This window comes from Penaeus chinensis, chromosome 8 (assembly GCF_019202785.1).
Source record: "Penaeus chinensis breed Huanghai No. 1 chromosome 8, ASM1920278v2, whole genome shotgun sequence".
Classification (NCBI taxonomy): domain Eukaryota; kingdom Metazoa; phylum Arthropoda; class Malacostraca; order Decapoda; family Penaeidae; genus Penaeus; species Penaeus chinensis.
The window spans coordinates 3,757,208-3,772,207 of NC_061826.1; the positions used below are offsets into that span (position 1 = coordinate 3,757,208).

The 15,000-nt window shown below is 39.3% G+C and overlaps 2 protein-coding genes across 2 annotated transcripts in view; one reads left to right on the forward strand and one right to left on the reverse strand.

Moving 5' to 3' along the window:
* Positions 1-2,304, reverse strand: part of LOC125028341 — a 3,615-nt gene extending 1,311 nt beyond the window's left edge. The window contains exon 1 of the mRNA XM_047617824.1: positions 1,913-2,304. Coding sequence (XP_047473780.1) covers positions 1,913-1,950 — 38 coding nt within the window. The 5' untranslated portion in view covers positions 1,951-2,304. The remainder of the gene's footprint in view (positions 1-1,912) is intronic.
* A 3,656-nt stretch (positions 2,305-5,960) lies between these two features.
* Positions 5,961-13,076, forward strand: LOC125028350 (proteoglycan 4-like). The gene is made up of 4 exons (XM_047617841.1): positions 5,961-6,114; positions 8,925-10,728; positions 11,100-11,210; positions 11,493-13,076. The coding sequence occupies exons 1-4, from the start codon at positions 6,042-6,044 to the stop codon at positions 11,623-11,625; spliced, it is 2,121 nt and encodes a 706-aa protein (XP_047473797.1). The 5' UTR covers positions 5,961-6,041; the 3' UTR covers positions 11,626-13,076.
* The last annotated feature ends 1,924 nt before the right edge of the window (positions 13,077-15,000 follow it).

Sequence of the window (15,000 nt, forward strand, 5' to 3'; positions counted from 1 at the left end):
TTTCTCTATTGAATGTACCGTTTAGTACAAATCCTAGAATATTTCTAAGTAGTTTCTATCTCTTCTTGAGGGTGCTGTGATATAAATTCTAGCAAACAATGCAGGTACCTTACTCAAGACGGAATATGACTTTTTGGCTTGTTTTTACTTCGCATGAAACTTTCTTTCACTTTTTCCTTTGATTTTGTCCAATTGCACTTTCATCGATTTTTTATGATTTGTTTTGCCACGTACCTTATTATAGACAGGGTACTTAAGCCTTAGGTAGTGCTTAACCCAATGCCGTCGGGGAAAATGAAAAAAAAAAATGGGGAAAATGCTGTGCCCATTTTCTATATTTTTTGTGAAATGTCTGCTCATAGATGGCTCTGCTAGTGCTTAGCCACAAAGGAGTCAATTAGTAGACCTTGTGACCATACGTGATTTGAATTGGCGGGAAAAACGTGTTTTTTACTAGTGCTATGGATATCGATGGTGTTATTTTTATTATAAACATTATAATTATTATAATGCTTTTTAATATTAGTAACAGCAAAATAAGATAATGTAAAATATTTCGTAAATCAAAGAAAAGGGTGAACGGGCGAGACGGGCAGTACTCCTAACTGGCTCATTGGTGACTTAGTACAAGTATAGCCATCTATGTGTATAAACAATCAAACAAGTACTAACAGTGGGCAAAGCACGTGTCTACCCGTCGTATCCGTCGGCAAGGGGTTAAGTAATGCCCTAACGCCTTTGCCCATAGTTGTGAAATTGTGAAACGAAAATCTTTTAACATGTAGGGACATAATTCCAACAAATTGATTGTGGATAATGGGAATAATGACACAAAATAATTACCCCAACAGGAATGTACTTACCAACGCTCCCTAAGATGGCCATTACGGCTGAGTTAATAAGCGAGCACTTTCTCAAAGTATTTACCGACCATTTGTTCTCGCACGTTTCCATCTTTTCGCAAACTTTCGCAAACTCAGAATTTGCACTGCTTGGCAAAGGGCGAGCGAAGACGGGTATGTGGCCAGCCTGGCGGCAAATTTGATGATATCAGCCCTCTCTAATGAATTCCAACATCCGGTGCTCTCTATATCTCTCTTCTCCCCTCTCTCTCTATGCCTGTCTGTGTGTGTCTTTCTCTCCCTTTTCCTCATCTTCCTGTCTGTCTGCCTCTCCCTCTTTCTCCTTCTCCCTCATATCTCTCTATCTCAAATCTCTCTCTGTCTCCCTCTCCCCCATCTCTCTCTCTCTCTCTCTCTCTCTCTCTCTCACCCCCTTTACCTTTCCCCATCTTTCTCAGTCTCTGTCTGTCTCTAGCTTTCTCCCCATGTATATGGGGAGAAAGCACTGATTGTCTGTCTGCCTGCCTGTCTCTCTCTCTCTCTCTCTCTCTCTCTCTCTCTCTCTCTCTCTCTCTCTCTCTTTCTCTGTCTCTCTCTCTCTCTCTTGATTTTTACAATAATTTAAGCCGATACTAAAATTTCACTAGTTAATAGTACCATCATTGTGCGTTAAAATTTATTGATTAATTATTCATAATTATGCCTAAACAGGAAATGGGAACTTTTTATTTGTATTTATTCTTCTTTTTTTTTTTGGGGGGGGGGGGGCTAAAATGAATTCCCACGACTTTCTTAGACAGTAGATCTAATATCTATCAATGTGTGACAAAACATAGATAAAGTCAATGTTCAACCGGTTTGGCATTTGATGTATCTGCATATATATATATATATTTTTTTTTTTTTTGTATTCAAGTCAACTTTCATATCGTAATCAGCTAACCTTAGGTTTTTTCTCCCCTTTTGCTTTCACCTTTTTACCTTAGAATTCTTTTTTGTCGTCATGGCCGCCGTTGATATGATACAAACATTATCAACTCCTTTGTACAAAAAAAATCACGTCGACTTACCTTATCAAAGAGCCGAAGATTAGCGATGCAGGACTCATGATCCGAATTCTACGTAACCGAGGATGGATTCGAGATTCACTGATTCGATTCGAAAAGGATTCGGAAAGCCATTTTCACGAAGGGAGGAAATAAAAGCCGTTTCGCCCAGTCTTGCTCACCGAATTCGCACGATGTCGCCTGAGAGTGAAGTTGTTATTGTTTGTCACTTTGGCAATATGAAAGCGCGAAAGAGAGTTTCTATCCATTGTGTTACTGATTTTAACAATAATAGTGATATTATGATTGAATTCTGATCTGAAAATGAGTCGAATTTATCGCCAATATCATCAAGGCCCACGAAGTAGAAATTATCACCCATTTCTTTGGGAAAAAAACACGTGAATGACCCCGGAGCCCAGCCTGACCTTCGGTGCCCCGCCCTTCCGCGTCGTAGGGGCTTTGGGCTGCTTTCACGATGTCACGAACGAACTATAACACGCCTGATTCTTTCTCTACCTTTGAAATTTATAGGTGTTTTTGTGTATTGCTTTTCTCCAGAATTTGTCTGTACACAACGCTGCGTCTACTTACACTCAAACATCGCAATTCCTCTATTTCAATGGCGTCATCATTTGGAAGGAACTTTATCTATTTTCCTCTTACCCGATGTTACTAGTTACTAGCAACAAATCCCTTACACAGTTTATTAATCGTGTTTTTTTCTTTATTAGAAAATTTTTCTTATTCTGGTAATTAGATTTCTTCAGATCATGGTCGTATTTGGGGGGAAAAAAATCAGTATCATTTCGCGACTTCCTCTCGATACGTACCGAAGCCTCGACCAACCTCAAAGTTACTTTCCGTTCTCCGTTTTTCTTTCTTTTTCTTTTTTTAAATAATATATAGTTGTGAGCTGCCATTCTACCTTCTCCACCGTCCATTTCTGCAAGAAAATTTGTCGGTTTGGTAATCTTATTCTTATTATCTTTATCATTTTTATTTATATCACTATGCCGGATTGTTGCTAGTGAGGTGGACATCATTAGTAGATAAACTATATTTATGGATGTTGTGGGATTCAAGAATGTGTGTTTGTGTGTGTACATATATACAGTAAACACACACACACACACATCTACACACATAGACGGATAAATAGATACAGACAGACAGATGTATATATATACACATAGATAAATGGTGAAAACCCACAATGTAAAATTAGATTTAATGAAAGTGAGACAACAGTTTCGGAATCCACCTGGATTCCATCTTCAGGTCTGAAGAGGAAAGGGAGATGAGGGGTTATAAAGCAGAGAGGAAAGGCAACGCGGTAACACGGGGCAGGAGAGGACAGACGGACGGAAATGACCAGTCCATATGATGGCCTGTATCCCACTGATGGCAGAAGAGAGCGTTGTTGTTGTGTCCCCTGGAGACAGCGACTTATGTTGAGACAGGCGCATAGTGAGACTGGCGCCCGTCTCGCCAAAGTATTGATTGTCACAGGAGCCCACCCTCTTCGAGGAAGAGGGTGGGCTGGTGTGGACCAGGTTACGACGGAGAGTGTTCACCTGGCGAAAGATCATCCTGCAATTGAGAGTGTGAAGAGGGCGGCGGAGAGAGTAGATCTCCTCAGTGTAGGGCAGGCTGAGGACGGGCAGGTGAGGAGTCTCTTTAGAAGAGGAGTCGTGGTAGAAGGTACGCCGGGCCCTGGATAACGCGGCGTCGAGGACATGACGAGGGTAGCCCAGTTTGGAGAACGAACGACGCAGGAAGTCGATCTCTCCATCCAGGTACTGTGGGTCACAGATACGGAGGGCGCGGAGGAACAGCGAAGTGGCAACACCTCTCTTTACATGGAGAGGTTGGTATGAGAAGAAGTGTATGTACATACAACTATCCATGGGCTTCCTGTATATGGAGAAAGAGAAGTGGTCAGCAGAGCGATGTACTAGGGTGTCCAAGAAGGGGAGCTTGTTGTCAATCATCCATTCCACCTTGAAACGGATGGAAGGGGAAAGAGAATTCAGCTGGGTCAGGAAGTCCGAGAACGGGGCAGGGTCATGAGGCCAGAGAGCGTCAACATACCTCAGCCAAACCATCGGACGAAGGGAGACAGAAGGGAGAAGCTCCGGTTCGAAGAATTCCATAAACAGGTTAGCCAAGACCGGGGAGAGGGGAGAGCCCATGGCAACGCCGAAGGTCTGGGAGTAGAAATGACCCTCAAAGGAAAAGGAATTCGACTCCACACAGAGACGAATCAGCTGGAGAAAGACGTCGGTGGGCAGAGGGAGACGAGGATCCTCTGAGGGGAGCCTCCTCTCAAGGAAAGCGAGGACGTCATCAAGCGGTAGTGTGTTTTCTCCTTTTCAAGCGGGACCTTGGTGAACAGGGAGTCGACATCCAAGCTCATCATGGTCGCCGGCGGGACTCCACGGACACGGGAGAGGAAGTCCTGCCCCGTGTTACCGCGTTGCCTTTCCTCTCTGTTTGATACCCTCTCCTCTCCCTTTCCTCTTCAGACCTGAGGATGGAATCCAGGTGGATTCCGAAACTGTTGTCTCACTTTCAATAAATCTAGTTTTACATTGTTTTTTTTTTTTTTTTTTTTTTTTTTACATAGATATAGATAAATAGACAACAAGCATATAGATATGTATGCATCTATGTATATATAGCATGTGCATTATACATATAACCTCTTGCTCTGTTTCTTGCAACATAAGCATGAAAATGTGTATGTGTATGTGTGTGTGTGTGTGTGTGTGTGTGTGTGTGTGTGTGTGTGTGTGTGTGTGCGTGCGTGCGTGCGTGTATATGCGCGCGTTTGTATGTGTGTGTGTGTAATTGTCTGTGTGTGTGAGTGCACACATACACATTCACACACAAACACACACACACACACATTTATATATAAATGTATACATATACATACACACACATACATTTATATATACATGTATATATACACACAGTATATATATATATACACACATACATACATACACACACAAACACACACACACACACACACACACACACACATATATATATATATATATATATATATGTGTGCGTGTGTGTGTGTGTGTGTGTGTGTGTTTGTATACACATATACATATATGCAACTACTCATATGCACACGCAAACACATTAACACCAATAATAATAGTAAAAATAATGATAGTAAAGCTAAAGATAACGATGGAAATAATGATAAGGAAAACATAAATAACGTTAATTAGCAATAATGTTTATGACGTTAAAAGCATTAGTAATAAGAATCATAAAGAACTCAGAACAATAACAATAATGATAAATAATAATGATAATAACAATAATAACAGTAGTAATAATAATATAAAAAATGACAGCAAAAGTAATGATTATGATAATCACAAAAATAATAATGATAACAACAACAATAATAATGATGATAATCGCAATAATAATAATAACAATGACAATAATAATAATAATAATAATAATATAACCAATAATGATAATAATAACAACAACAGTAATAATAATAATAATAACATCAATAATAATGATAATAATACCATTAACAACAAAAAAATATAATAATAATGATAATTATAATAACAATAACGATGTTAGTGATAATAGTAATAGTAATAGTTATAATGATAATAATAATGGTTATGATGACATTGATGATAATAATCAAGATAGTAATAATAATATCATTATCATTCTTAGGTCACTCCTGGTATGAGACCGGAGGGCCAGTACTAAACCAACCATACCACACGACCCACTAAAAGGAGTGTGCAACTAGGAGCTAACTAGCTTCCATAGACATTACCTATCTACTCATACATGAGTAATGCTAGCGAGGTTTTACACACACTCCCCGTGGGCACTCGGTGGAAATTGATTATTATTTCAGTATTATTAGGACTAGTAGTAAAAACAAAGATAATAAAAAAAAGATACCAGTCAGAGCAGCGGAAACGTATCAAACATTCCTATGAGGCCTTTCACAACTCGTCTGCATCATCCCTCTGAATAATACCTTTACGCTTATCAAATCAGCATATCAGATTAGATAACACGAGATAACAGTGGTCAGACCCTATCGAGTTTCTTTCCGTGCTACCACTGCACACCATTAACAAGCAAAATGAAGTTATTTCTGTCAATTTTCCTCACACTAAGTGCTATTACTGTTCTCGTTGTCGCTGCACCCAATCCAGGTGGGTTATACTAGTGTTTATGCGTATTGTGTTCTGTGTAATCAGAGACGCGGGTGTTGGTTCACACAGGCGCTAAATCACACTTCTATCTGATCACTCTGCTATTCAGTGAGAGAAGTGTTTGATCACACAAGTGTTCAGTGCGTAGTATTTAGTGGAAGAGAGATGATCAGAATAAGGCAGTTGTTGATTTCTTGTGATTTTCCTTTATGTTCATGGCAAGCTGACAGAATGAAGGAGTTTTATGAGTGCGAACAAGTTGAGAGAGAGCTAGATCGACAGGCTGACAAACATATACATGCGGAGGGTGGATATATAACCAGTTACAAATTACATGCAACACTTTATGGAAATACACTTATACAGTTTGTAGTATTACGAATGTCATGATAATCAAGACTGATAAGAACGCTAATAATAATAGCAATAAATCAACATTCATCCATAATGATAGAAGAAAATACTTTAAATACAGTAATATTCAGGACCTTCTTTAGAATGAAGGTATGATAAAGATGTCAGTTCTATTTTACTCCAATTACATATAGGATCAAAATAACGGAGTTATATCTAAAATCACGCTCAATTTATTGTAGCAGAAATAACAGTTAGAACAATGCACTCTCTGAACTCCCGCGATGAAAATCTCGTATCCCTTACAACTTTACAGCTATCTTAAAATATATATACTGAGTATCATATAAAAAATATAGAGCGACCAAACATTTCGAGTGCATTAAAAACCATTAGAAAATTCAGTAGGATCCTCTGCTCTAAGCCAATCAGCGATCATTGGTACATCGTCAGCTGACTAATAAGTGCGCTGTAAACAGAGACACTTTACTGTCTTATCTCATATTGATTACTCACGCATTTTATGTTTAAAATTGAAGGCTTATTTGTACATAATATTGTTAAAGATGTTAGCTGCTTTTGTCATGATGACAATAATAAGCTCACCTTTAAAGTATCAAGATAGGATCTTAATACAGTTTGCCATATATATACCATATTTATCGTTCTTGCTAATACTTTACGATCTTGTATATTACCCTACAATAACGATTATAGCATTCTTTCCATTATTTTCAACAAAAATCATACTAGCACGTTGACATTACATTCATAAATATTATTTGGAAGGATGGCTACATTTTTGCTGATCAAATGCTGATGGGCAGTTTTAGGAAAATGGTTTACGTTTTCTTTTGAGTTTTATGACTAGGGTGTTCAGATATGAAAAAATATGAATAACAGTAAATCTTCACAGTGGCAGTAAATTCAGAATAATTGTACCTCGAACTGTTTAGTAAGGGCTAAACCCCCTGAACTTCCACCATCCATAGGAGCAGAGGTTCTCAAAGCGGGGATCCCGAAATTATATTGATAGGTCACGAGATCCTGCAACCCCTCCTCCTTCTCCTCCCTTCCTCCCACTGCCCACCCTAACACGTCTAGTACTTGTCAGCGGTGATCGATCTGCCCGATGCTCGATAGTGCATCATAAAGCCACGTAATGTTTTTACTGTTTAAATTACTCAACACTAATAATCGTGTACTATTGATAACGGTAACTACTTTGCAATGTGTTATAGTAATTATCAGAAATGCTCTGTTGCTGGGGGATAGGGTCGCGAATCTGTCGAAGTAATTTGTAGGGGTCGCAGCCAAAAAAGGGTTGAGAACCCTACACTAGAGATGTTGCATATCACTTAGTTGAACCAAAGCTAATTTACTATCTGCAGTGTACGTAATCTCACATAAAGTAAATATAATGCACATCGAACTCGGACGGACGAACCAACTGGTCGGAAAAACCGTTAGGGTACGGCAACACTGCACGCTATTTGCCGGGAGGGTAGAGTTTAGCGGGATGCCTAGCGTGTAGAGGCAAGCGATACCGTGTCCACATCGGAAGAGGCAAAATCGCGCGAGCAATTCTGCCATACTACTCAGTGAATCAACAGCTGCATGCTCAGTCTCTATATAAACAGCTGCATGCTTAGTCTCTGTATAAAGGTAATTCGTTGGGGATCTGCGTGTCTCACACCACCTTCCGCTAACAAATAGCACTTATAATTTCTTCAATACTCATGTCTGAACTGGTGCGTCCCGCAAGCCCCTGAGCGATTTTGACCTTGTTGGTTCACCTAGGATAGCCTCTGACCCGCTAAGCAACCCGCTGCCCTCTTGCCTCCCAGGAAGTGTGGCCGTGCCCTTAAGACAGTCATCCAATTTGTTCGGACAAGACCGTTACAAGAGATGGATTTGCTTGATGCGGACGTCAGAATGTAACGGCTTTTAACATTTAATGTCAAGACTCTGCCTAAAATGTACGTAATACTTAACATGAGGATGTACATACCAGTATGATAATTACAACAGAATTACCAGTGGCACCTAATTTGTTTCATACATACTAAGCATTTTAGGGGCTGAGGTCTCTGAAAATTAACAACTCCTGTTTTTAATATTATATCCGTGTGATTGCCATGAACTGCAAGTTTACATAATGATAAACATATTTATTCTTTAAATTAATGTTAGGTACCATATACTATGTAAAATTGGTCGTCCAAGTGACCCTACGACATTTCCCTTTCCTTGAGTTTTCAGGATTATTTTTTTTGTATAGTTGTATCTTATCTTTTTAATATAAGTATTACCATCGTGGTAAAAAAGTCATTTGCCTGTTCATAGCCTCTTAATATTTTACATTAATTTATGACTAACCATTCTTCTTGCTACATTCGGCCGCCGGACTATGAATTTGACACACAATGTATAAATCAAATGTTCAATATTTCCAGAATCTTCTGGTCCGGCACAAGATCAACAAGTACAAGAGACTGAAAACCAGGAGGCCGTAGACTCTGCTGAAGCGAAGGTTACCACGCCAGCAGTAATTTCTAAAGAGGACCTTAGTAAAGCAACATCTGATAAAAAGGCACCTACAGTACCTCTTGGAGCAGGCATTGCTCTGCCTGTCAAAGCCAAAATTGCCAAACAAATTCGACATGCAAAAGCTAAACCTAAATCAAAGTCTAAATCTCCAAAAACGTCTGCCCCAGAGAAGACGCCAGCAAAGGCAGCGACACCGCCCGTGAATGTAAAAACAACTGCCAAGATAGAGACTGAACCTGAACAAATAATACCAGCCGCAGAAGAGGAAAAACCTGCTACAGCAGAGACAGAACCCAAACCAGCAACACCTGTGGATGTAAGAACAACTAATCTAGTTTTACCAGCCACAGTAGAACTAACAGCTGATGAAGAGATAAATCAGCAAAGAGAAGCAATAGCACAAGCAGAAGAGAAGACAACACCCGTTAGGGTAGATATGGACCCAAAAGTAGAAATTCCAGAAGTAACTGAAGCAACTGAAGAAAATTTAAATACTGAACAATCTGCTCAAGTTGAACAATCCCCCCAACCTACTGAAGATAAACCCACTCACAAACAACCTGCTGAAGATAAATCGATTCCTTACCAACTTACTCCTGACCAACCTGCTGTTGATAAGCCAACTCCTAAACAACCTGTCGAAGATAAACCAACTCCTAAACAACCTGCCAAATCCAAACCAACTCCTAAACAGCCTGCCAAGGGAAAACCAACTCCTAAGCAGCCTACTCAAGATAAACCAACTGCTAAACAGCCTGTTAATACTAAGCCAACGCCTAAACAACCTGCTAAGCAACCTGCCAAAGATAAACCAACTCCTAAACAGCCTGTTAATACTAAGCCAACTCCTAAACAGCCTGCCAAGCAACCTGCCGAAGATAAACCAACTCCTAAACATTCTGCCAAGCAACCTGCCGAAGATAAACCAACTCCTAAACAGCCTGCCAAGCAACCTGCCAAAGATAAACCAACTCCTAAACAGCCTGCCAAGCAACCTACCGAAGATAAACCAACTAAACAGCCTGTTAATACTAAGCCAACTCCTAAACAGCCTGCCAAGCAACCTGCCGAAGATAAACCAACTCCTAAACAGCCTGCCAAGCAACCTGCCGAAGATAAACCAACTCCTAAACAGCCTGCCAAGCAACCTGCTGAAGATAAACCAACTCCTAAACAGCCTGTTAATACTAAGCCAACTCCTAAACAGCCTGCCAAGCAACCTGCCGAAGATAAACCAACTCCTAAACAACCTGCTAATACTAAGCCAATGCCCAAACAGCCTGCCAAGCAACCTGTCGAAGTTAAGCCAACTCCTAAACAACCTGCCAAGCAACCCATTGAAGATAAACCATCTCCTAAACAGCCTGCCAAGGGAAAACCAACTCCTAAGCAACCTACTCAAGATAAACCAACTCCTAAACAACCTGCTAATACTAAACCAACTCCTAAACAGCCTACCAAAGAAAAACCAACTCCCAAGCAGCCTGTAAAGGTTGAGCCAGCTCTAAAACAACCTGTCAAAGAGGTAGGAACTACTAAGCCATTTACAACGAAGCCGACTCTTCATCCCACGGAGAAGAAACCAGTGCCTCCGCTTGCAGTGGCTCAAACCGCAATGCATGGGAAAGATAAGACAAAACTACCTGCAAAGAAACAGCCTGTTACGCACCCCAAGGCGATTCCAGCTGAGTATGACTTTGACGATGGAATGTAAGCATTTTATCCCTGTGTTTCTGAATTGACCGTCCTTTGGTGCAGAAGTTTCAAACTTACTTTCAGCATTTAGTTCATGAATGGTTTCGTGCTATGTGTAACGTCTGTAGCATAAGGCGGTAAACGAACGATGGTTATTTCATATTGCTCAAACAGAACTGCAAAAATATCTTTTATATTTATTTATATTTTTTCATCAAACAGGATTTTGTTGATTTTGTTCTCATGGAATAATGTTGATAAATAGTTAACCATTCCCATTAAGAAAATCCTTTTCTAGTCGGACTAGATGAATTAATGACTCAATATATATAATTTAGATAAAGAAGGATGTATCATTGAATTTCTAATCATATTCGTCTTTTCAGCGAGGACAACAAAGGCTTGAGTCCCCACGCCAAGGTGGGCCTCGTATCCGCTGTCATCATTGTTCTGGCAATTACATCCACTGTGATCGGAGTGTGGTACAGGAAAATCAGGTAACATGGCTGGAAGCGTCAATTTGCGTGGTAGTTACTTATTACTAGATCATGTGTCTTTCCTTAACTGTTCATGTTTTTGTGTAGATCTGACTCTTATATATCATATCGTTTTACTCCATGCATCCTCTTGTTACCACTGATATAAAAGGTGACATTCAGAAGGTATTCCGAAAGTCACACTGTTTTATTCAAAGTAAACATGTTTTGGTATGTAGTGAATGTTTTCTTTTATCGGCGTGGCAGAACGCTCTTTCACTCGCTATCATTATTCTCTTTCAGCCTTAACCAGCAGAGATACCGGTACCATTCTCTACTCACTGACACCGACGAGGAGTTCAGCGTATTCAACAGAACGGCCTACCACTCCATAGACGCGGGTTCCTACGACTCTTGGAAGGAACACAACTACTAACTTTCAAGAACAAGACTGTATTTAATTTCACTCTCTCTCTCTTGGTAATGATCATTGTGTATTACCGATTAAGGATGTTGATTACCGATGTGGAATACATACTATGCTTTTAAGATATGTGGAGAAGTGAAGATCTGCAACACTGAAATGTCATTGTTGCCGGATGGTGGATAGTAGATGACTGAAGGTTAGAGACTATGTCGCAGTCTTAGTAAATTAGATTGTCATATATACTATAGAATAGCGATTCCCAAACTTTCCTTTTATGTGGCTCTATGTGTTTACACATATAGCCACACACATCCGTAAACTCCATCGTTCCTGTCATCTTTTCAGATTGAGTTATTAACGGTTTTGAATAATTTACTGGTGCCATTAGCTATAGGGCAAGAACACGATTTTTCAACTTATTCATATGGGAAAGACATATGTAGGGCCTGCAGTGCAGTGCTACTCATTATTTTCACCTTGCTCAATAGTTTCCAGGTTTGTAGCTTTACGAAGTGTTGATCAACAGGACTTGTAAATACTGTTATTTTAACTGTCATGTTGGTCCCTCAACCGAAATTTTACTTTACTGTTTACAAGTTAAATTTTTATTTTTGCTCATCTTCAATACTTATTCATTATTAAGTTACTACATGATACTCCGTAACAGAAATACTCAGAAGAAATTTTGAATCCATCGAAATATTTGTCATGATTACAAGTTGGATTTTATTGTGATATTGTTGTTCCCTTTGAATGGGCATTGTAAATTCCATGGGAAACAACTGAATCGGGCTAACCAGAGTGAATTTAGTTTCATCAGTAACGTCGCTGTATTGTATAGGTCAGTGCCTCCATTAATTCCTCAATGAGCTCAGAGATCAAATGTTGTACTTTCAGGTATCTAGTTTATAGAGAAAGATTCTTATTTCTTGTTATTTCTTCTTGAATGTCGTAGCTATACTTGCCACGTGATTTTGTAGTGTACCTGTTATTACCTTCATAAATACTACACTCATGTTGATAAAATGTTAAATACTCTTTCATTTCATAATATAACCTTAAAGCCACATTTCTGTTAACAGTAAGGACCTTGAAGTAAACTTGTTTCTTAAGTGAATTACAGAATTATATACTTTACCAATCTTACGTCTGTTAACTACTACGATATGTATACAATATGGTAATGAATTATTCATACAATATTTAGTGCCTCCTAGAGTACACGTAAAGTGAAAGGGTTTTTATGAAGAAAAAATATAATCCTCACCAAAAGAACTATTATAACAGTGACGTGGAAATTTCAACATATGAAGTCGTAATCCTTAATAAATATCTATCGACCTCTCTACTTATTTAGAATTTAGAAGCAAGATAAAACAAGACGGCATGTCACACCAAAAATATCTATTGTAACAAATGTAATTAAACTAAATTAAAAATTAATAAATAAAAAAATCTGATCATCTATCTTTATCTATCCACACACACACACATATATACATATATATATGTATATATATATGTATATGCATGTATATATATGTGTATGTACACACACATATGTGTATACACACACACACACACACACGTATATGTATATATATATGTATATATATATATATATATATATATATATATATATATGTACGTACACACACACACAAACAAACACGTATATATAAATATACACACACACGCGTATATATATATATATATATATTGTAGGGTGCCTCCAATGAAAACCAGTTTAGGCCGTTGTAACTTTATTAGTTATTACATTTCAACCTGGAAATGTATTTACACTAGATCATATTCCATATGCTTAATATCTCTCAATTCAAAACTATGAGAGATGTCGAAATGCAAAGAATAATATAACATTAATAAAGAGGATAATAAATACAATTAATTTCTTATACTAAATACAGATAATCAGTTTAACATACAGTTTAAGGAAATATACTAATATATTAATAGTCACACAAATTTGTATCCCTTGAGTAAAAACTGGTACACTATACATGAATTCAGTACCAAGTAAATGTAGAGAAATAATAAATCATACACGGTGACCCATCAAATAACTTCATTTGCAATAAGTGAAACCAGTACACACATATAATTCCTCTCTAATACATATATAAACATATAGCATGCTCAGGGAGATGTGAAACAATGGTTTGGTAGCCTCGATAGTGTTAAGTGCTTGCATGCCTTCTCGCTTGCGGCTGCCACCACTGGCTAGCCTAGTGTGAAAAAGGGAGCAGCTATGCCTAAGCCTCCCCTGCCAGTTCACAGTCTTTCCATCATCGAGACTTCTGCAGTGCCTCCTCATGGCCACCCATGGTCCCAGGCAAAATGTGGAGGATCTCAGAACAGCAGGAGGCCCCAGAGGTAAACTCCTGCCCCTCAGCCCCCCTGGGGTTAATGGGCGGCTATGGGGAGGTGGGCCTTACCAGTCATCCTCCCCTCAGGAAATTCACCGGCATTGTCTCCTATAAATGGATATGCTAGGAAGGAGGAGTTATGTCCCTTCCACCAGGCAAGTGAGGTGGGCTGTGGATCCTGTTGGGAGGGCAAAAGTTGGGGCACAGGATGGGAGCAAGAGTTACTCATTCCACCTGTGTCCTGGCAGGCACCAACCTAGGATGTGGCCTGTGGGGCAAAGCCCAAGGGAACCCCACAGGCGGACGCCCGAGAGCAAGGCAGAATTTCATCTCACTGGAGTCTTTGGAGGCCACAGAAGCGTGACGCATAGCTTGGCTGAATGGCAAACAGGACTTGCACAGTTCCTTGGTGCATAGAGCTTGGATACTGTTGAGAAGAGACAAGTAACAGTTCATCAGTAATCTTGCTGAGGAGGATGAAGGCCATTCCTTGGTAAATGACCTTCGTCCTGCTTACCAAGCCCTGAGAAAACTGAACTCTAAGCCCTCCTCACAGATGACTGCAATCCGCTCTGCTCAGTGGATGGACAAATCATCTAAGTTCATGTTGGAGTTGTGGTCAGGAGCTATTAGTTGGTGGTTCTGAACCCATCACACCGGCAGACTCACTATCGTATCTGGGTTTGATTTACCCATATTATGCAAATGCGATGTGCGTATGCATGAATGCTCAAACACACATGTGGACGATTACCTGAACAACAATGGTGAAGCTGCTGGCAGCAAAAAAGTGGATTCTGCAGGAAGCATTTATCACTGCAACTGGATGTTTATGACAGATATAGCATATGTCTAGCAGAAGTTTAGTCCTACTGAACAAACAGGCGAAGATAGCCATATACGTGTGAATATATATATATATATATATATATATATATTTATATATATATTTATATATATATGTATATAAATACACATGCACACACCCATACCTACA

Coding starts and splice junctions, on each gene's coding strand:
- LOC125028350 (XM_047617841.1), top strand. CDS start 6,042: ATGAAGTTATTTCTGTCAATTTTCCTCACACTAAGTGCTATTACTGTT. Junction 6,115..8,924: donor TGTCGCTGCACCCAATCCAG/GTGGGTTATACT, acceptor CAATATTTCCAG/AATCTTCTGGTCCGGCACAA. Junction 11,211..11,492: donor GTGTGGTACAGGAAAATCAG/GTAACATGGCTG, acceptor ATTCTCTTTCAG/CCTTAACCAGCAGAGATACC.